This window comes from Mangifera indica, chromosome 14 (genome assembly GCF_011075055.1).
Source record: "Mangifera indica cultivar Alphonso chromosome 14, CATAS_Mindica_2.1, whole genome shotgun sequence".
In the NCBI taxonomy this organism is placed as follows: domain Eukaryota; kingdom Viridiplantae; phylum Streptophyta; class Magnoliopsida; order Sapindales; family Anacardiaceae; genus Mangifera; species Mangifera indica.
The window spans coordinates 7895620-7918153 of NC_058150.1; the positions used below are offsets into that span (position 1 = coordinate 7895620).

Sequence of the window (22534 nt, forward strand, 5' to 3'; positions counted from 1 at the left end):
CTCCTTAAAGTTGTTTAAGTTTGGCTCCCTTCAAGCAAGTTGAACTCGAGTTTGAGTCAAGTCAAACTTTGAGCTCGGCTCAATATTATAACTGAGCAAAAAATGACTAAAATGATATTATTTTGATACATATTAATAAAAATAACATCATTTTAGTATTAGCAAAACTGGTAGAATATTAGAATTTTTAGAGAGAAGTTTTGAGTTCGAGCATTTGTCATAGTTGTGAAACCTTTTGATTAATTACTTACAAAAAAAATCGTTTTAGTTGATTTGTATCAATTTTTTTAGGGCTTGTGAGTTTGACGAAGCGAACAACCCTTAAACTCAAACTCAAGTTCAAACTTAAAAATTTTTAACTCTTAGGGTCGAGCTTAAGCTCAAATTTGTTTGAACTGAACTCATCTTGGATTCTTACGAATTAAGCCCATTTTAAATTCATTCGAATTAAACTAATTTTTTAGTTTGAACAAGCTCAACTCAAATCCAACTTTATTTGTTTATTTTTTTAAAGATTAAAAATACATTTTGTGATGTTTACACTTTTATAATATTCACTTTACTCTGTATCAATAATAAATAATATAAAAATATATGACATAATTATTAAACACAAAACTAACCCCCCTAATTTCAAACCGTACTTTATTTAAACACGTTACAAACCATCAAAACCCAAAATAAACCAATTTTCTTTCAAACAATCACTTTCACAACAAATCAAATAATCAAACGAGCTTCATAATAATGCGAAAATCAAATTCAAACAAAATTTAGCCACTCGATAAAACTCAAACTCTAATTTAATCCAATCAAAGAGCCAAAATAATAAATAAAAGATGAAATTAAGACCTGAATAAATAGTTGAACAATAGTATAAAATAGAGTTGGAGGAAGATTCATGAAGCTGTGGAAAAAATGGTGAATTGGTGAGAAGCACAGCTGCCCCAAGCGGAGAAAATGTCTGTCAGTGTTTCATGAAATTGGAAACCGCGGAAAAGGGCACCGTAGAGAAATCCTGTTTTGTTATAAAATTGTTAATATAAATACAAATAGGTAGTGGCAATACTGTAAATTTATTTAAACTTCTGACACCTTTTCAAAAGTCAAGGAGAGTCACCATCCTTTAACCCCATTCCGTCCGCCTATATATATATATATATAAAAAAAATAAAACAATGTAATGTATATTTTATTAGATATATAAATAATATATTTATACATATTTAAAATTATATATTTAGATATTATTTTTTTATTAATTTAAAATTATTCAATCACACAAAATACGTATTTTATATATATATATATATGGCCGAATGACTATTTTCCACTCAAGTTTTAATGTAATGATAAATACATATTTATGGAGTTTTAAAAACTCAAACACTATCATGAGTCAATTTTTGTTAAAATTTTTTGTGATAATTAAGGATAAAATTGTTATTTTAAAAATAATATAACATAATATATAATTTTATCTCATTTCCTCTAAAAGATTTTAGAAACTAATAACTTTATCATTGTCTAAACATTTTCAATTTTTAAAAATTTTTTATTTCCCCCCAACTCTGATTTTTTTCTCCCCTCTCTAGCCACCACCCATCTCCAACGACCCCTCCTTTTCCACCATTCAATCGATCGTCTCTCGCTATCAAAATGGTAGGCCACTTTGCCTTTTAGTCTTAACAAAGAGATATTTGAGAGATTTGACATCGTGTCGCGTCGTCGTCAAAGGGTAGCTCAAGGGGCAGAGAGAAGCAATGATCAACATCAACTCGCTTGACAAAGGGAGAGATCGTTGGTGTAATCTTAAGTTGAAGAGGAGGGGTTAAACTAAAGTTTTGAAAAGTTTGGGGGTGGCTAAAATGGAAAAAAATATGAAAACCCTAAATTTGGAGGAGGGGAGAATGTAACATTTTAAAGTTAGAAAACTTTAAATAGAGATAAAATTGTTAATTTTTAAAACTTAGAGGAGAAAATATAATTAACTATATATGTTTTTAATATTATTATTAAAATAATAATTTTATCCTTCATTCTAATTGAAAATTTTAATAAAAATTGACTCATGAATGAGTATTTAAAATTTTAAAATCATATGAATCTATATTTATATTTGCATTAAAATTTGGTATGGTTCTCAAGAATTTGTTCACATCCTGGCCAGTCCAATATTTTCAGCTATTACTGTCATATGGCATCAATAAATATTGGAAGATAATTTTTCATTTCTTAATACAAAAGGCGTAAAGGCGTACAGCCAAGAGGACTTGCATGGCTGTAGCCAACGTAACCTTCTTGACAAATTCATTATAGGTTTAGTAGCTGTATAATTTTATAGGAATCTATTTTGAGTATATAAATAAAAAAATATTTATATTTATTATCATATAATTGATTATTATTTTATCATTATTTAAAAATTATTCAATCATATAATAATACACATTAAATATATATTTATTTATATATTTAAAATAAATATGTATAATTTTATTATTATCATTTATAAGGTATATATTTATATAACTAAATATTTAATCATTAATCTTTTCATTTATTTCTCTTAAATTAAAAATAATATAAAATTATAAGATATAAAATTATCTCATACAGTAATATGCCATATATAAAATTTTGCATCATATCATGCATCGTCAAACGAACAACTCTTGCATAATTTTTTTCAAATTAATGATTTTAGATCATTGAGATTGCATCAAATTATTTCTGTTTTTATTTTTAAAAGAATCTAACCCAATTAAAGAAAATTTTCTGATTACACCGCCGCAAAACCGACCTTAATAAATTGTTTGTGGGTATCAAAATAAACTGCGAAAAGACCAACTGCTCACAAGTTTTCTTCAATTTGTTTCCTAGGTGAACTAAGAAATGCTTGGTGAGACAACAGATAGGAATGAATAGAGTTTGGGAGAAGTAGTAGTCTTGCAAAAGAAAACTGAGATCTAGACAAGATTTGCAAGTTATTAAGATGGTGACTTTCTATTTCCACTTTCTCTTTTGTCGCACCTCCTTTTTCTCTTTATGTTTTTTGGTTGTATTGTAGCTTTAACAGGCCAAAATCTAAGTTCAAGCTTGTGATATAAGCTTGGCATCACACTTGCTGCCTCCATATGCCCTCATTGCTGAAGGTTCTCTTGCTTCCTCTCGTACATTTTTTGTTCCCTTTACCGCAGTGGCAAGCAAAAGACATATACTTTACTTGAGGGCAACGACAATCAGAGTGACAATTAACACAATCTGCTCTTTCTAAACTATATATATTAATTTCACATTTTTGAAAAGAATAATTATATGGGTAATCTTTTTTAGGGTTTGAAAGAGAGAAATGTTGAAGGTAAAACTTTGTTGGTGCCTAATTTCAAAAGCTACATATTGATGTTGACCTGACTATCGGTATAGTGGACTATCCACACAAAAACTTTCTATCTTGGATAAAAAGCCGTTTATAATTATGTTGTAGAAAAAGTTATTAACGTATCCAACTGAAAAACAAAATTTTATTTGAATTTTTATTAAAAGGAAAAAATTACTATGAAACTACGTCTATATGTGAAAGGCATAATAGGGGTAGTGTAGAAAGTGGACTCCATGTCATGTGACCCAGCAAAACAAAGCATCCATCCCTTCCTCACTCTTTCAATCCTACGTATATAATAAGGACCCATGAAGAAAACTCAAATTAATGCATGCCCAAATTAACTCTATATCTCATCATCTCATCATCTCATCATCAATTCTTTCTCCGTCTTCCTTCTATTTCATTCTTAAATAACTCTCTATACTTATGCTTGTTTTCTCCATGTTTCTCCCTCCTTTCTTATGTACAAGTGAACAGTTGCGGGGAATGTTGTCTGGTTCGAGATCATTCGAAGAAATCTTACCATCAACAAAAATACATGTATGTTCATTGAATGATTTCGGACCAGGCTTCATTCCCCCCAACTCGGTTTAATTGGCTTTAGCAACTGTCACTCATCGATGCATTATGATCTGCGTGCCGTCTTTGGTTTGTGCTTTCTAATCTTCTGCTTGATAATCGTCTTATAGTTTCTCTTTTTGGATCTTTTCTTTCGATACTAATTGATGCACAGAAGATACAGAAAAAATGAATAGAAATGAAAAGCAAGGGTGTTGAACAATCGAGATTCAAGAGTCCAAAGAAGAAGCCAAGGGGGTATGATTCAGGTCAACCTTCAACGGTTTCGTTTTACCTTACTTTCTTCATTTGGTTTTTTTCTTTTGGTGTAATATGTTGACGTAAATAGTTATGTTAATGTGAACATCTGACTGTAAAACTGAGTCTTCGTTTCACTTTTCTGGTTTTAGAATTTGGAAAAATGTTGAGTTTACCAATAATATGAGTAGTAATAACTTGGGGGCCGGGCGGGCGCCATATCTATAGCTTTAGTTATTTTGTGTCTGATAGAGAGAAACAGAGAAAGTGAGCTTTGAATTTTCCTCTTTCTTCTTCTTCAGGATTAGGATTCATGATAACATCTTCTTTGTGTAACCCCATTGCCAAACTATATCAACCAGGTGGGGCATACATTAAATATATGTGGGTCAACCCTACATGAAAAAATTAATATAAATATTTTTGCTTGCGAGTCAGATTTACATGTGAAGTTCATCATTTCAGGTGGGTCATCTCTGCCGGAGGTTTGTTGCTTCCTCTGCCTCCATGGATGCTGCTTGATTTTGAGCCTTCTGATCATACACGTTCATTGTGTATATTGAACCTAATAGATACCAATTCGAGCATGTGATATGTTACTGTTTGTGGTCAAGCTGCTTTTATATATTGTCGTGATTTTTTTAAAAAAGTAAAGTTGATGCAAATTTGGAACAAATTTACTTGTCATGTGTGGGATTTGATAAGACGTCATGAAAGATCCAAATTGGACACGAAAGATTAACAGCAAGAGAGAAGAGAAAAGAAGCTGCAGCCAATAGGACACAATGTTGCCCATGTTAAAGTGGCTATCTTTCCATGCATCATAGAGCTCTAGCTGTTTACTTTCTAGGGTTTAGGGTTACCAAACTTTGCAGTAGATCACGTAAATTGTTTGAGGCACAAGGACAGAGAAATTAATAAATTATGTAGCATAACACTTTTGACGTATATCGCAAAGATATGACATATGAAAAAAAGACACATTATCAATTTTGTTAGAGAAGAAATTAGTAAATGTTATGTTATTATAACAAACCAGTATTGTTTAATTGATTATTCGTTTCTCCAAATGGACAAGTAACTTTTTTTGGGGGGGTTCACTTGAATCTCTCTCTCTCTCTCTCTCTCTCTCTCTCTCTATATATATATATATATATATATATATATGTTAGTGGGATTCCTAAATGTGCAGTTTCATATATATGCGTGATGATTGATATTTTTTCTTTATTTATTGGTTTTTTTATGCTTAATGAAAGTAAATAGATAATCTATTTTGGTTATGATGCAATTACATAGAAAGCTACAAAGGTGAAGAAAACCTAAAACATAAACCATAAGTCAATGGACGCTAGAAAGTAAATGCTAGATTTATAAACAAATTATATGTGTTTGGCCTAATTTGCCTGTTTAAATATGTTTTATCATATTTTTTAATTAAAAAAGTATAAAACACATTTTTTTTATATTTATCGTATATATATGTACTACACATTTGTATTATATATAATCGTATTTTTGAATATTTTCTTTTAACAAATCAAAAAATGATGTTGTTTTACAAAGTATAACTTGATTTTTTTTTTGTATATGAAATATGTAATACTCAACTCAAACAGTGACAAATTATATTCATTTTCTTTAAAAATATAATATTCAAGATAATTCCATATTTTTTATTACTATTTTTCACCATAAACTCACCATTTTATCATTATTTTATCAACGTCAATAAATGATAAATCATCAAGGTAAAATACTTATTATTTTATTAATTTTATATGAAAATAATCTTGTAATGATAGATTTTAGTTTTTCATTATTTTCATTGCAAAAAAAAAATCTTCAACTTGATTAATAGTGGTATAATTGAAATTTTGTTTATTTGTATCATTTAATATTAGAGCCTAAACTTGATTCATTTCTTAAAAAAAAAAACTGGCCTTGTTAATCCTAGCACAATCACTAACATTTGGAATTGTTCTTAGTTAAGGCAAATGATGTAGGACAAGTTAAAGATTTTATGAATATGATATAATTTCTTTAGGATTATTTTTATTTAGGGTTTAGGCTTTTATTTGTATTTACTTTTCAATTGTCTTTTTTTTCTTTTTAATTCATGATGAGTGAGGATGATATCTACATATGACTTATGTGGCTTGGCTATAAAGGATGAAGGTGGGACATAAATAATCTTTTTTTTTTTTTTTAAATTTCTTCATGCATATAAAATAGAAAGATCACCTTGTATAATTTATTAATTACTATGTTATGTATTTAAGAAAATATAATTAAATTTTTGTTATGATTTATATTGGATAGTTTTCAAACTATAATTTCTATCTTCGTTATGTATGATATTATATTATGTTTGATATTTAATTGAATTATATTACGTTTGAAATTTATATTAATTTTAATTAAGTGACCTATAAAATATGTTAATATTAAGATAGATATTATTATATTTTTTTTAAAAAGGTGTTAATAAAGATATATATTTATAACATGTATATACGTGCTTGGAATTTTGATAATATCCGAATTTCATGAATATTGTTTTACAAATTTATTTTCCATTAATTGACATGGCATACTCATATAATTTTTATATATTTTTTTTCTTATATTTACTAAATAGACATTGAACGGACTAGTCAAAAGGAAGACTACTAATACAGTAAGGTCATCAGCCTAATTGAAGAAAGATAAATTTTCAAAGTGGAGTCATGATGGATACTCCCCCCGACCGACCTCAAAGTAATAAATGGGTTATCATATTATTATTATTATGATGAATTCCATTGCTTTTTGACTTACATGCCAATGATAATCTCCAAAAACAATGAACAGACCAAAAAGAGTCATTCTGTTTAGCATCACAATCACTTGGCCTAAATTAATTGACTTATGAAAGCTAGCTAGAGTCATAACCAAACTGTACAATCTCCATCATTGATTAGGCAACTATTAATTAGTCATTTTTTATTTAATCAGCCTTATATTACTATAAAATAAGATTAATGATATGTCGGGATAGAAAAACATGAAGCATTGACCAATCTAAATAATCTTACTCAAAACCCAATCAACAAATCTATCTATTATGTGATATTTGGAGTGAGAAGAATCACAAAACCCCTTAGAGCTATTGAATCTGAAAAAATCTCATTACAATTTTCAATAACTTCTTGTTATTCTATTTGTGTATACATAAAATTACCTCATTTAAAAATAAAGTAACCCATTTATAATGAAAAAACTGCTTATAAATCATTCAAATAAACAATATGGGACAAACAGCCCTTGCAACATTCTTTAAGAAGGTAATGTGGAAGAAGATTCGAGGCATAATTCTAGCAAATCCTCTCTTCAAGTCACAATCCCAACAAATCCTCTTTTGACTTGAATCTTCTAACCCTTCATTGGTAAAATACCTAATAACTAAAACTCTTCTCTTGATTCTAAGATCTCCCCTCAATATGGCTTGGCTTGTCCCAAATCGCGAAGCTTGTTTTAATACCATTTGTTGAGATTAAAAAACAATAAACACCCAAACCAACAAATGAAAAAACAAGCTTGAAAGAAAGCCTAAAACAAAGAACACAAAAATATTTGGTTCAATATTCTAACTCAAAATGGCATACGCTAAACAAAACAAAGAAATTAATCAACTATCTATCTTTGGGAACGAAGAAAAATTACAAAACTCTTTACAATGATTAAATCTCAAAAATTTCATTACACTCTTTAATAGTTCATCATTATTCAATAGTAGGAATCATCGTTTTTCGAAATAAAACAATCTATTTATAATATAATGATACCTTACAAATTTTCAAAACAAACAATATAGGACAAAAAGTCTTTATATAATTTTTCTTAAACAAGCAATATAAGACAAGATTCGAATCAAAATCCCAACATAATATAAGTTTAAGTAATATTTTACTTAATTACTGCGTTATGCTAATAGTAATATGTTAATGTAATATGTACATAAAAACAAATAAATTAAAATAAAATTTTTTAAATAATATGCTGTCTTATATTTAAAGTTGAAATTCAGTACTAGATTAAACTATGATTTATAAATCGGTAAATTTTTTGTAAACTGCTTATGGTCAGTGAGATAGACCACAAGGACAATTAGTCATGAAGGGATGACATATATGCACGGTCATGTTGTAAGAAAAGGTAAATCCACTCTAACAGGCAGCAAGATATCTTGCCAGTGAGATATCCTCCTTGTCTGTAGATGTTTATTGCCTTCAATTGGCTCGTTGTATCGGCCAACCAATTCTTATAACAAAAAATTTATATCATTTAAGTAAAAAATTTCACATTAAAATATGTATTATTATGGTGATGGCCTCGTTGTTTCAACAAAATAGGTAGATGGGTGATGCGATGGGTATACTTGCCAAATTGTGGGTCCTAAACTTTTAGTACGATTCTGGAAGTCATTGTCAGGACAGCTTTAAAACTTATGAATGATTAATATGGATGCCAGTTTACTTGGAGAAAAAGAGTGGGAAGCTGTCCAATACTCGTACGTCGGTAGTTAGGTAGTAGCTCGGTTAGGCTTAGATTCTTGTAAAGATATTGTCTCCAGAGAATTCCCTGTAAATTTGTGAGGCTGCACTGTTTCCCAACAGATGAAATTTTCATTGATCTGCTACCGTTGTTAACTATTTTGCGTGGTGAAGAGAAATCTTTCCATTGGGAAATAGTTATTATAAGATTTTAATCAATATCCAGTAAAACTATCCCCTCTTAAAAGGAATATTAAGTTGAATATTACTGAAGAAGTATACTTTTAAATTAAAAATAAATAATATTTAATTATATAATGAGTTATCATTAGTATGAATTTTGATACTTATTTTAAGTGTATATTATATTGTTTAAATATATATCATCTTTGTTTGTCAATTTTGTCAACAAAGATGATTAAATGCATGAGAAAATAATTCAAAGTAAAATAGACTAGTAAAAAACATAGTTTTAAAATTCAGATCAAACTAACCAATTCAATCGATCCAAACCAAGACTAGACACTCAAATCTATCAAAACAAGATTCATTTAAGGATTAATAATTAAACTACTTTGAACCAAAAGTCATAACTCAACCGCCAGTTCAATCTTAACCAAGTAAAAGGTTGATTTGAATATGAAAATATCGATGTAAAAATATATAAGAGCTGCAAATTCAACGTGCGAAAGACTTAAAGTATCAATGATGTGACAAGTTGCAACTAATTATTTGACAAGTTTGGTAGTGATTGGTTTATTTATTATTTACTTTTGGCAATCCATTATTCTTCTATATTATAGTAGTATGAACAGTGATTAGGATTTCAGTAACTTGATTTTGAATGGTAATGTATGTCAAGCCCATATATATCATATGCTACTACGCAACTAATTAATATTTAGCTAAAAACTCTTTTTGACATTTTTTGAGGACTCAAAAATTCCTTGGACGGTGCTACAATATGCTCTACATACAACAATATGTTGAACTGCTTCAAATAGTTTTTGCATAAGATATCCAACATCTAATGCTCTTGCAATGGTATCCATAACTCCTTTGTAGGCTTAATAGTAAGAGATGATAAATTTTGTTAACAACAATCCTTCGCATATATTGTTTTGAATGGGTAGAATTTTTTAACATTTGTTCTTAGGGATCAAGCATTAATTCTCTCAAACCTGTTAATTGGTGTAATTGAGATGAATTTCCTCTAGCTCCCCAAAAAGACATTATATGGACCAAATTAAATAGATTAGTCATCCTAACATTAGGAATCATTATTGTTGCAAATATTCACTTGTAGCATACCATATCTTAATGGATTGATGTAGTTTTTCTATTGTGTATATATTCTCATAATTATGTCATTTTTTCCAAGATAAAAATTTGTTGTTCAACATCTTGGGCTAGCCAGGTATTGCTAAAGGGTCACCAATTCTTAATGAAATGGATGTGGCTTGCTCAAGCCCCATAGTTTTTACTTGATCAAGTATGTGTGATGTATATGTCATTTCGAAATGATATATCAATTTGCCAATAAGTCATGTAATGACAAGTCCATCTATTAGTTTATTGTGAAAACTATACTCATTTGTTTTTCCATAAATACCTTCATATTAAGCTGAGTAAGATTCATCAATGGGTTTGAGCCAATAATTAGAAAACTTCTTTTTCTCAATCTTCTTAAAGTAACAAAATCCTTTGGGAGTGGAAGAAATCATGTAAGAGAAAGTTGGAAAAAGAAATTGTATTGAATGAATTTATGAAACTCTGAGAATAATTGTCATTTTTTATACAAATGAGGAAAAATAACACATAATCTGCTCAAATTAATCTTGTTTTGCAATTTACATCTCTAAATTAAAACCCATTTTTTTAATCCTCATGACTTAAGAAAATAGTATTCTCTACCTTTTCTTTATTTGTTTCACACCCTTAATCTTACATAAATATCGTATACACACAAGAGTCTTAACTAAAAAGTAAACTTGAAAGAGTGAAGAGTAAAGTACCCTTGATACATATTTATAGGGGTTGCATGTTGATAGGTTAAGGATCAACTCTCAATGGATGGATTGGAACATTTCCCAAATTAAAGACATTGGGCTACAGGCTTGCCTTGTCAGCGAGCATAAATCACATTTACAATGTGTTCCAGATCTAGTTGTTTCACTAGTACCTGAGAGACTTGAGCCATGTTCTAAGGACTAATGAGTTAGAGTTGATTGAAGACCTTGTGTATAAGGAGTAACTAGTAAAGATTCTAGACAAAAAAGTAAAGGTTCTCTGAAACAAGTGGATTCCTTGGTCAAAGTCTTTTAAAGGAATCAAAAAGTCAAGGAGATTACTTGGGAGGTCGAACAAATGTGAGAGATCACCATTTGGAGCTCTTCAAGTGAAATTTTAGGGGCAAAATTTTGATTTGTTTTGGTATTTTTCTTAATGAGTTAATGTTTTGTTATTAGAATTGTCAAAAACCAAGAGAAAATCTAGCCAAGAATGGTTGGAAATTGAATCCAAGACATCATGTACAATTGTACCATGCATGGTCACTATCTTAGATAGGTTGGAATCTTACAATATTACAAAGGTGTACACTTATACAAATTCACATGTATACATATGCATCCATTCCTCGCAAATTGTATCACTAACAGGTACATGTGTAGCTTAGGTAAATAATCATTTATGACCTGAAATCATAATAATACCCTAGGATTCTAGAGAAGATGATAGGTAGTGAAGTAGGTAAGGTACGTCTATGCACATGAAAGGGTCACACCTGTAGATAGACCTTCATGCATGTATATCTATCAAGGTTTGAGCATAAGATTACATGTGATTAGAATTGGTACACTTATACATGGTTGAGTGTATGACTGTATGTAAAGACCTAACATGTGCCCATGACTAGATTATGTACACCTATAGTTGACATGAATTTGATACAATTTTGAATGAGAATAAAGGCTCATTGCTGTGAGGAGAAGTTCCATAGAGATAGAAACACAAATTAGGAACATAAAGATCATAGATAAACCTATACAAAGATAGAATATATTAGATTAATGTCTGAAAAAGTTCCAAGTGATTTGGTATTGCTAAGGATTCAAATATCACCAGAGAAATAAAGTAAGACTTACTAGAAATAGGGTACTTGTGACTCAAACATACCTATAAATAGGGTATCTGTCAATCAGTATCTTCAGATAAAGAGATGGTCTAGTGATTGGCCTAAGACTTACTAGAAAATAAAAAGTCTTACAAATAAGGTTCATAGATTGACATGCTCTCTATTAGAATGACAATCTTACAATCCTGATAATAAGAGCCTTACAATTTTATTAAAATTGGTCATTAGAGTGGGTAATGAGAGTTTTATCTCTTTGGTTGAGATCCAACAATCTTAGAATTAAATAAAAGGGTGTAGCTAAGTTAGAAAAAAGATAGGGATAGATTTGATTATCATTCCAACTTAGTGTTTTTCAGTCATTCCTTTCCTTTTGCTTTCTAGGTGAGAGGTATAAACGTGATGACGGTAAGACTGTTAGTTAATGTTGGAGTAGTATACGATGGATGAACATAATAGGTTTTTATAGACAATGTTACAATTATTGTTATTATGACAGATTATGATTTTTATTTGTACACACATTTTGGATTATTTTCATTCAGAAGGATATTGATGATTGGGGATTTATTGTTGGATATATTTATTGTTATTAATAAATTGAGGTATTACAAATATTCTAATAATTGTACTTGAATTTACTTGATGATTATGAACATGTTTGATATGGGTTAGTAGCACTTTATCCTGAGGGAGAGGACTTTTGGGGTGGGTTGTTACACTTTCTCAAATTAATGCAAATAGGATACCATCAATGGCAACCTTAACCTAATTCATATGAGCTCCCCTTTACGAGTGTCGATTCTGTTTAGAATTCTATGGCCTATCTTTACATTGGATCCTCTTTTCATTCGATAGGAGTATGAAGTCTAAAAATTGCCAATATAAGAAAAAAATCGTAACATACGATACAAAAGATAAATTCGCAAGAAAAAAAATGTTCACTATAGTATTACCCTCATATGAAAGAAAATATAACCAAAAGAATTCCAAGCACCTAGGACATACCCTGAAAGTCATTTCAAAAAAACTGTCAACGTCGACTGTGACCTTTGTGCCAATAATGCAAGTGTCATCCCTAAACTATTATTTGGTAAAAGCTTAGGATGTAATCCAAGGTAGGAATCAATCATCGATTTCACCCTTGGATTTTGGTAGCTTACGAAGATTTGACAACACACTTGCATAAGGAAACTCATGTCACAAAGTACATCCACATATTCATGTGAGATACCTAATGTCATTCACTATACTAACAAGTATGGATGCACCTTTTATCAATTAATTTTAAAGCCAAAGTGAAATTCATCTTTCACCTTTTTTCCCTCCTTAGAGGACTCAAATTCCCTAGAAAAAGACTTTAACTCTCACCTTCACAAAGAATACAAAGCATGTTAAGATTAATGCAATCAAATACTCTCTATGTAGTGTAAATTACTGTATCATGAATCAATAGTGATATTCCTTTGATGGATAATAAGACCTTTAGAAGACCTATATTTACCTATAAAAATGACAAGGAAAAAAATACTTTATGGAATGTGAGCAATTTAGGTCACACACTCTCTCTCATTTTATAGACAAAATAAAGGAGTGAAGGAGAGCTAATCTTAGTCATTCAATCCTACCTTTAGACATGTGTCAACCATCCTAAGATACATACAGTGCACGACCAATCATATGAAGTCATTATGATGTCGAATTGTTAGTTTCTATCAAGAAGATATGACAAGTCTCCACATGGAAACAACTCTATTTAGGCAAAAAATTCACCAAGTTCTTAAAAACTTTCTTGTACTCCAAGACCGAAAAATGTTATTATATGGTATTTTTCAACCCATGAAATTTCTATCTAAGATGCATTTTTCATGAATCCAAGTCATCAAGACTAGCAACCAAACACTGACCAATGACTAGGTAGCATTTTGTTTGTTTCCTATCTAATACCCAATAATGGACATAAGTGAACTTTCCAGCTCAAAGCAACTAATAAAATCTTTAATAGATATTATTTTATTCTACATCCATAATAGTAACGGGAATATATCTATACATTCCTAATGGGCATATTGTTGATCTTTTTAATATTCCTATTTAGTTCAATTCAAATATAAACTCTCAATTGGAATCTCTTTGGGATCATGAATCTTAGATGTTCTTGATTTGCATGTTGTTTCTCCTCTATAGTTCTATAAAAAAACATTGAACTATCTATGAGAAGAGAGCATGATAATCGTAAGGCCAATAGAAAAACACTTGAAACCACTCTAGAAAATCATTTCTACTATATAGAATGCATATCGGCTAATTACAATGTCCATGACATTTTAATCATTAATCATGTTAAAAATCATTAATCCATATCACATAAAAAATTGTATGTCTTATTCTCATTTATTTATTTTCTTTCACATTTGCAGTAAACTCTAGTATGTATACTAGAGTGTTTTAAATTCTTTTTGTTATTATCGTAACTTATTTTGTATAAAAATTTAAATTACATATCTCAATTGGTGATGAAAAATAGTATCAACAAAATTAACAACTAACTCAACAATAGTTTATCATATAGCTAAGGATTTGCCTGCATAATATTGTTTGTTCCATATTCCAACTTTAGCAGGATGAAAGGGTTCAATAAGGTACTAAACTTGTGAGAAAATATTCTAGATCACGTACTACCACTGAGAACAACACTTGAGATCACAAATAACAATAATAATCATTAGTCAATCTAGAATTTATAGCTTGGAAACTCAAAGTAGGAAAGTTCTGATTTGTTACAACTCTTGTTAAGAATGTTTGACAGAATGGAAAAAGTTTTGAGGTTTTTCCCTTTGACATAAGTTAGTAGCTCCGATATATACCATGTAAGAGTTTCAAGTGAAACAACAAAAGTAAAGGAAAATAAATAATTTTAATTGCTTTTTTCTTTCTTAAAATTATTTTGACAACTTCTCTATACAGTCATGAAGAATTCAAGCTACAAATCATATTCAATTTAAATCACAACCATTGATTAGTAGGTAAAAGAAACACAAAGATGGCGACTTTGAAGCATTTGGGTTTTGGTTTTATAAACTCTTAATCCATTAAATAAGAACCAAACCTCATAATTGAAGTCAACTTAGCATTGGAATGATATCATTGAGTTGTTAATGAAAAATTATGTTTTTTTTTTCAAATGCACAACATCATTTAACTATACTAGCGCCTTCATAAGATCTGCTAATCCTTCTGTGAATGAACCACAGGCAATGTTTGGTTTTTTGCACAATAATAAACATAGCAGAATTAAAAAAATTTACCCAACAAACCATAACCCTAACCAAATGATTAGGGGTGTGAAGCAACGTAAAAACTAGAACAAGAAGGAATTAGCACAAATATCGATGTTGACAGCTTCTTCTCTTTGTGATCTCTCTAATGGATTCCTTCTATAATCTGTTACAAGGATATGAGTATAACACCTAGTTGGGTACCTTCTAGATGGCCCTAACGGAGAATTTAGAGAATTCAAGCTAGGAAAGATTTTGTGATGAACATGCAATTCTAAACAAGTAAATTTAACACTCAATCTTAAATATTAAAAGATTTAATCTTAATTTTATTACAATTTTTAAAATAATTTATTTTTATAATAATTTCTTATATTTAATAATAAAACTTTTTCTCAACCAAACGCACGCTAAGATAAACTGAGTAAAGGGGTGAATGAATGCGGCAAAGTAGAGAAGCAGCTACGTTATTATGTTTATATTTATACCGCAAATGATTAAACAACTGGGTCTAAAACTCACCTCACCTCCCATAATGAATTTCATTTTTTGGTTCAGGATTTCACAGTGTCTAGATCCATGGGCCAGGGCTCAAATATTAAACTGAAAAAGAAAGATTTTATAAAGTCCATGGATTGATTTATCATTATTATTTCACACATTTGTATTTTTGTCAAAAATAATTCTTAAAAGAACCTTATTGGTTAGCCTATTCAATCTATTATTATTATTATTATTATTTATTTTTTTTTTTTAGATATGGAGAAATAAATAAAAATTTGATGTTACTATCAAAATTGATAATTGTTCATCTAATATTTTAGATTTATGTATTATTTTTTATTTTTACTATTTTGGTTTAAAGGAAAAAGATAACTAAATTTTTCCTTTATTTGGCCACCCACCGAAATCAAAATAGTTGGTTTCAACGGTTTCTGTAATTTCCCGGACAACGACTTCTCTGCATTTTTCAATCTTTTCTTCATCCCAATTGATCCACCATAAAGTTGCAAAGAACCGGGTAGATAAAGTTTTTCTTTTTCCTATTACATTGTCTAGTTTTAAGCTTTTTTGTTTATTTACAATTGCAATGTGAATTGATGGTATTTTGGATTTGTTTACACGGGTAAATAAATGGGTTGGTTTGGTTTGGTTTGGGTAATGGATCTTGCAATGTGCATTAAATCCGGGTTTGGTTTCTTACTTTAATGAGTTAGGTTGTGGATTTTCCCTTTCGCTATTGTGTAGGTCGTAGTTTTGCATTTGATTTTATTCATGAATGATTGTTAATATGCCATTTTGTTTGTTGATACAAATTGCATTTGCCTCTGTATTGATTAGAAATTATCACATTTGGGTTTGGCCTACCTGTTTTTGTACCTTGTTTATGTTTTTTTTTTTCTTTTTCCCTGGGAAAAAGAATCAATTCTGCCTATTTGTCAATATCTGTGAAGGTTAACTGAATTCGGATTTGTTTTCTTAGTATTTGAATCTGTTATGAGTTTTGAAATTTTGATGTCTCTTCATCCTCTTTGTTGCTTAAATGCACAAAGTTTGTGGCTTAATTTTTTTTTACCCCAAAGATTTCCAATTTACTGAATTGTTTATATATTTTGTTCTCTCAAAGTGTAGAGGGTTACTGCATAGAATAAAGATGAGATTCTCCACTTTGCACTGGGAGTTCTGGAACATCTACATTTCTGATCAAGTGAAGATTTTCTTTGTTCGACCAAATACTAAACTTAAGGTCTACTAGATTGATCTTGGTCAAAATGGCTGCAAAAGGCATGTCATATTTTAAAACAAAGAGGAATATGCAACGGTTTACTACAATTCTAACATCTACAGCTTGTGAATGGTTCTTGATCTTTCTGCTGCTTATTGAAGCTGTCTACTCATTTCTGTTGACAAAATTTGCTGTTTATTGCAAATTGCAATTGCCTTGCATTTTGTGCTCCAGGCTTGATCATTTGTTAGGCAATGAAAGGCCTGAATTTTATCGAAATCTTCTTTGCAGCAATCACAAATCACAGATATCATCTTTAATTTTCTGTTGTAAGCATGGTAAGCTTGCCGATGGCTGTTCAATGTGTGATGATTGTCTCTTGTCATTCTTGTCAAACAATTATTCCAACGCAGATATGCACATACTACTTTTTGGAAAATTGGGGTTTGATCTTGTTGGTTGTGGTTCTCCAAGCTCAAATCCAAACAAGGATTTTAAAAGCTCGTGTTCATGCTGCAATAAGCCTTGGAAGTCGGGACAAAACTTGCAAAGACTACTCCAGTTAAAATCACCTGGAACTGGGGTGACTGAACCTAATTCTTTTGTGCCATCTTTAAGCCGCCAGGGCGGCAGGAAGAAAACAAGGGGTAAATTTTCTGGACAATCCATGGGATCTTGTCTTGTTGGAAGTTGTTCTGATTCCTTATCTCAGATTCAATCCATCGAGCTGAAAATCGCTTCCAATTCAGAGTCAGAGTTCCTATTCCATAATCATGATGCTTTTACTAGTGTAATTCGTGATATAAATGAGGCAAAGGATGATGCTGACAAACCCCATGATATAAAATGTTTGACTCCTAATGTATTTGGTTCGCACAACCTGACTGAGCTTAACTGGCAGCATTGTCATCAGAAAACGTATTCTAATCCGCTGCCAGAGCTTATTTCACCAGATGAAATTTCCCACCCATATAACACTTCAGAAGTTCCCACTGGAAAATCACCAATCTGTCAGAGCATCAATCATGCTGCAATAGCTGACCCTGTCTCTCTACTTAATATGAACCCATCTTCTGAGGCTGAAGATGTACCTGTTGAAGTACTGCCAAAGAAGGGTAAGCTCTTTCTCTCTGCTCTTTTATCTTTATGTATGTGTTATGACCGGTCCTTTTAGCTAAAACAGTTTTTTGCAGCAAACATCAACAGAATAACCAATATTCAACATGCTTCCATTAACTCTCATGAAGAAATATTGAAGTTGCTATGTGCAAAAGCTGGAGCAGATACTAAAAATGATCAGGTTCTGAGTAACCTTGCTCCCATGAATCTGACTTCTGAGGATCCAGGTGATGCCTTTAAGAATGTTGTCAATGAAAAGGAAACAGAAGCAACTGTTGCACAAAAAACTATTGAGGAACATGATAGAGATTCTCAAAATCTGAATCTGTTGTCTGTTGAGGGAATTAATTTACCAGTGAACAATATGAGTGACAATGTGCAAGGTTGTGGTAATGAATTCCAGATAACTGATAATTTTGGCTCTAACAAAATTCAAATTGTTCAGAAGTCTAATTTGGCAGACAGAGCCGAGTCTGCTAGTCTTGAATCATTTGATGGAAGCACTGTTAGTGAAATCGAAGGTGAAAGTACTATTGATAGGTTAAAGAGGCAGGTTGAATATGATCGTAAATGCTTGAATGCTCTGTATAAGGAATTAGATGAAGAAAGAAGTGCTTCTGCGGTTGCCGCAAATCAGGCAATGGCCATGATTACCAGGTTGCAAGAGGAGAAGGCAGCCCTCCAGATGGATGCTCTACAGTACTTAAGAATGATGGAAGAACAAGCAGAGTATGATCTTGAGGAATTGGATAAATCTAACAATCTCCTGGCCGAAAAGGAAAAGGAGATACAAGATTTGGAAGCAGATCTTGAATATTTTCGGTTAAAGTACCCACATGAACCAATGATGCAGACTATACAGATGGATAATCTTAATTTGAAAAAGGAAAATGTTAATGGGGAGAGTTTGAACCATATTGAAGGTCATGCCAATGTAGCTTGTAACTCAATGTACTCTGAGGTCTCTAAGTCCAGAGGTAAACCTGATACTGACACGTTTTCATGGTCAGAGTTTGAAAATGAAAAGTTGTACATAATGAAATCTTTGGATAGCTTGGAGAGGAAATTTCATATGTTTGCTTATAACGGGGTTGTGCATGACATGTCTGATGGTCCATATTCTGAAGCAGCAGCTGACGATGTGCACAATCAAGGAGAACCTCTTGATGAGGAGGGAAACTCATCAAGTTGTTTGACACAAAAGAAGAGTTTATCAATAAATAAAGATTTGCCTCTATCTAATGGAAGCATTCCTGCTCAAGAAAGATTGAATTCTACAGCTGGTGAAGCTCAAGTTATTAGTGAAGGAAACAGCTTTGTTTCAAACGGGAAAAAAGACTTCACTCATTGTAGAGAAAATGATGTGGTTGCTCTTGAAAATGAAATTATATACCTCAGTGATCGGTTGAAAGCACTCAAGGATGATTGCGACTTTCTTGAGCATACTTTTAAATTTCTTCAGAATGGGGATGAGGGGCTGTCATTCATTCAAGAAATTGCTTGTCGGCTGCAAGAAATACGAAGAATAGCGATACAGAGTAGATGCAGATCTGTTGGTTGAGTTTACATAAATCATTACTGGTTAAGCATATTGACAGAATATATACTTGAGCTGTGAGGTCAGGAATTCGGTTTTTCTTTTTATGCGTCTCTTTGTGGTGCCATTTTTTTTTCATATAATATCATTCCATATTAAGCTCGTCCCTGAAATATGCATGCCAAGTTCCTTTTCAGGATTCTGCTTTTGCACTACATATTTGTTTCATGTTTTTTGTAGTTGGAACCAAAAATAGGATCAAAGAAAAGAGAAAAAAGAAAAATAAATGTTATAAGTTTGTTGTTGATGAATTAGTGATGTTGCATGTATTTTTTGGCATTTGTAAATTGATACAAGTTTTAGGATACACAGATGTAAAGCCTATTATTGTAAATTACTCTGGCTCTGCTTTTGACTTTATTGTCCTGTTTCTTTATGATACAGTTATGGGAAAATTTTCAACCCGCAATTTTGTGGTCTTTCCTTTCTTCCCATCAACACTTAGCTTAGGACACATTTTGTTTTTAATTTTTATTTTTTTTACAATAGTAAACATTGTATATATATAGAATTTGGTCTCAGAAAAAAGATTACAAAAAAGAATTCTTAGAAGAGTTTTGTGGTGCTGGTCAAATATTAGTAGACGGTGTGCTAGCTTTGTGGTTAAGAGGGAGGATTCTAGAGGGTGGAAAAACTCTTCCTTTATCAAACTCATAAAATGACATTAAAAGATACGACTGATAACCAATGATCCAACATGTGGTAGACATCTCTCACTCTAAGGAAGTAACTTACCAGTTTTTCTTCTGTTTGTATCACACCCATAATAGAAGAAAATAATATGAAGTTTTTTGTTTGTATTTATATTTAAAATATAATTGATAAGATTGTAACGGTCTTTTTTATCTTAAAAATATATCAAAGGTCAATTGGAGGAGTAAGAAGGGAAAAAAAAGATTTCCGTAACCTACAAAGTTAGCATCCTACACATAGAATCAGATAAATTTTATCCTAAGATAGGTGACGTGACTTTTAGTAAAATCTAACTATCATTATAAGATAAATTTCTACAGTTAAGTCTTTTTCAAAACAAACTCCTTTGTAAATTCAATCTACACTTTGTCTAATCAATTTTTCAAAGTTGTCAATAACATAATCGTGGATGTAAGCTTATAAGCGATAGGTAAACCATTTTTAAAACTTTTTTTTGAATCCAATCTACACACAATTTATTACTTTCATAATATTGGATAACAAAACTGATTAACTAAATCTAAACGTCATTATTGTAGTCTATCTAGTGCAAGATTCAAAATTGCATACATTAATTATTGTCTTAATAATAGTTTAGTGCTAGAAGGAGAGTATTTGCTAAAAATACCAAAGTATTATCAATTTTTGACATACCACTCTTCCAAAGATTTGTCGATAGATAAATCCTAGGCATATCATTCTTCCCTAGATTCTGAGCAAAAGATAACAATGACTTCAAATAGTTGTATTCTCATACACATCCTGAAACAACCTACAAATGGTTCATGCATTGAGAAGCTTAAACTCAATAGACATGTATTTCCCAAGAATAAAGGTTAACTTGCCAAGGACAAACAACCTACCTTGTAGATATGTCCATTTGTGACACTTAATTTTTTGATGGGGAAAAAGAAAAAGATCTTTGTAATGCAATTTGCTAACATTTTTACATTTACGATCAGATGCTTTATTCTAAGATAAGTGAGGTAACTTTCGGAAATAAACAACCACTTTTAAATAATTCTTCACAATTAAGTCTTTTTTCAAGAAGAGTCACATAAAAAACTTTTTTGTATTTAAACCACACATGTTGTTTATTGTTTTTATAATAGTAGATAACATAATTGATTAGCCAATTATAACCATTGTTGTCTATCATAGTTTATCTTGCAAATGGCTTGAAATTATGTATATCAGTTATTAAAAACAAATAAAAGCAAATTGGTTATTTTGCAAGTCCTAATTACATATGTAATTGAGTATTAGCTTTTGGTGGGTGCTAGCCTAGTGGTTAAGACTAGGAGAGAGGACCTTGAACTGTGAATTGTAAATCTAACCACATTTTGAATTGTAATCTAAACATGTTGTGGTGTGTATTAGATTTTATATATGGTATTATGTAAGATCTAATGGTACTTTGTCTTGAGGTTGATTCATCAACCCAAAATGTTTCATGATTTCCATACACATTTCAAAGTTTAACTCCCAACTTTATTCCAATTAACGACAATAAATAAAATGATATAATAATATGTATTTATAATGAATAATAACTTAAGCACTAACAATAATATGTTGTTATGTAATCTAGTAAAATAAAATCAGAGATAAAGAAATATTTAATTATATGGTAACACATTATCAATGATATTTTAATTATTATTTATTATAAATGTATATAACATTGCTCTAAACAAGACACTATCCCCTAAGAATGTTTAAAAAATGTCTTATAGAGTTTGCCCTACTTGTCGAGCCAATGACTATTTCCACCAAAATTTTAATAAAACAACAATTTTCCACCATTTAAAAACTCAAAATTTCCATTCCTCTATTGAATTTCTTAATAAAATTTGTTAATTTATTTTTTTTATAAATTTGATAACAAGAAAAAAAATACCCTAAGCTAAACAACAATGTGCCCTTAAAAGTTTATAAATTTTTTCTCCTTGCCAACAACTTTTCAACACTCACTCTCTAGCCCCAAACACTTTTAGTCAGCCATGTCAATGTCGTCATCTTTTTTCAACACTCTTCCTCTAGCCCTAAACACATTTAGTCAACCACATTGGCACAACCATCTCTTCTTTGACACTCTTTCCATCCCCAAGCACAAACAACCATAAGCACGCCACCATCCTTTGAAAACCTATCTCTAATCTAGTAAACCACTCGGACAATCTATCTTTTTTTACAATCTCTCTCTAGCCCCAAGCATACACCACCTAAAGCACACCACCATCCTTCTCCAA

The 22534-nt window shown here is 30.7% G+C and overlaps 1 protein-coding gene across 2 annotated transcripts; it reads left to right on the forward strand.

The window, feature by feature from the left end:
- The first annotated feature begins 16045 nt into the window (after positions 1 to 16045).
- On the forward strand, positions 16046 to 19991 carry LOC123196027 (probable myosin-binding protein 4). 2 transcript variants are annotated; one of them, XM_044609910.1, is made up of 3 exons: positions 16046 to 16168; positions 16775 to 17988; positions 18067 to 19991. In XM_044609910.1, exons 2-3 carry the CDS (start codon positions 16920 to 16922, stop codon positions 19551 to 19553), a joined length of 2556 nt encoding a protein of 851 aa, XP_044465845.1. In that variant the 5' UTR covers positions 16046 to 16168; positions 16775 to 16919; the 3' UTR covers positions 19554 to 19991. The 2 variants fall into 2 exon arrangements, with proteins under 2 accessions (XP_044465845.1, XP_044465844.1); XM_044609909.1 differs by having other exon boundaries at positions 16066 to 16168; positions 16780 to 17988.
- Positions 19992 to 22534: the final 2543 nt, after the last annotated feature.

What these genes read in the sequence shown, in the direction of transcription:
- LOC123196027 (XM_044609910.1), top strand. Translation starts at nt 16,920, where the DNA reads ATGGCTGCAAAAGGCATGTCATATTTTAAAACAAAGAGGAATATGCAA. An exon ending in TGAAGTACTGCCAAAGAAGG is followed by an intron (nt 17,989 to 18,066) that starts GTAAGCTCTTTC and finishes AGTTTTTTGCAG; the next exon opens with CAAACATCAACAGAATAACC.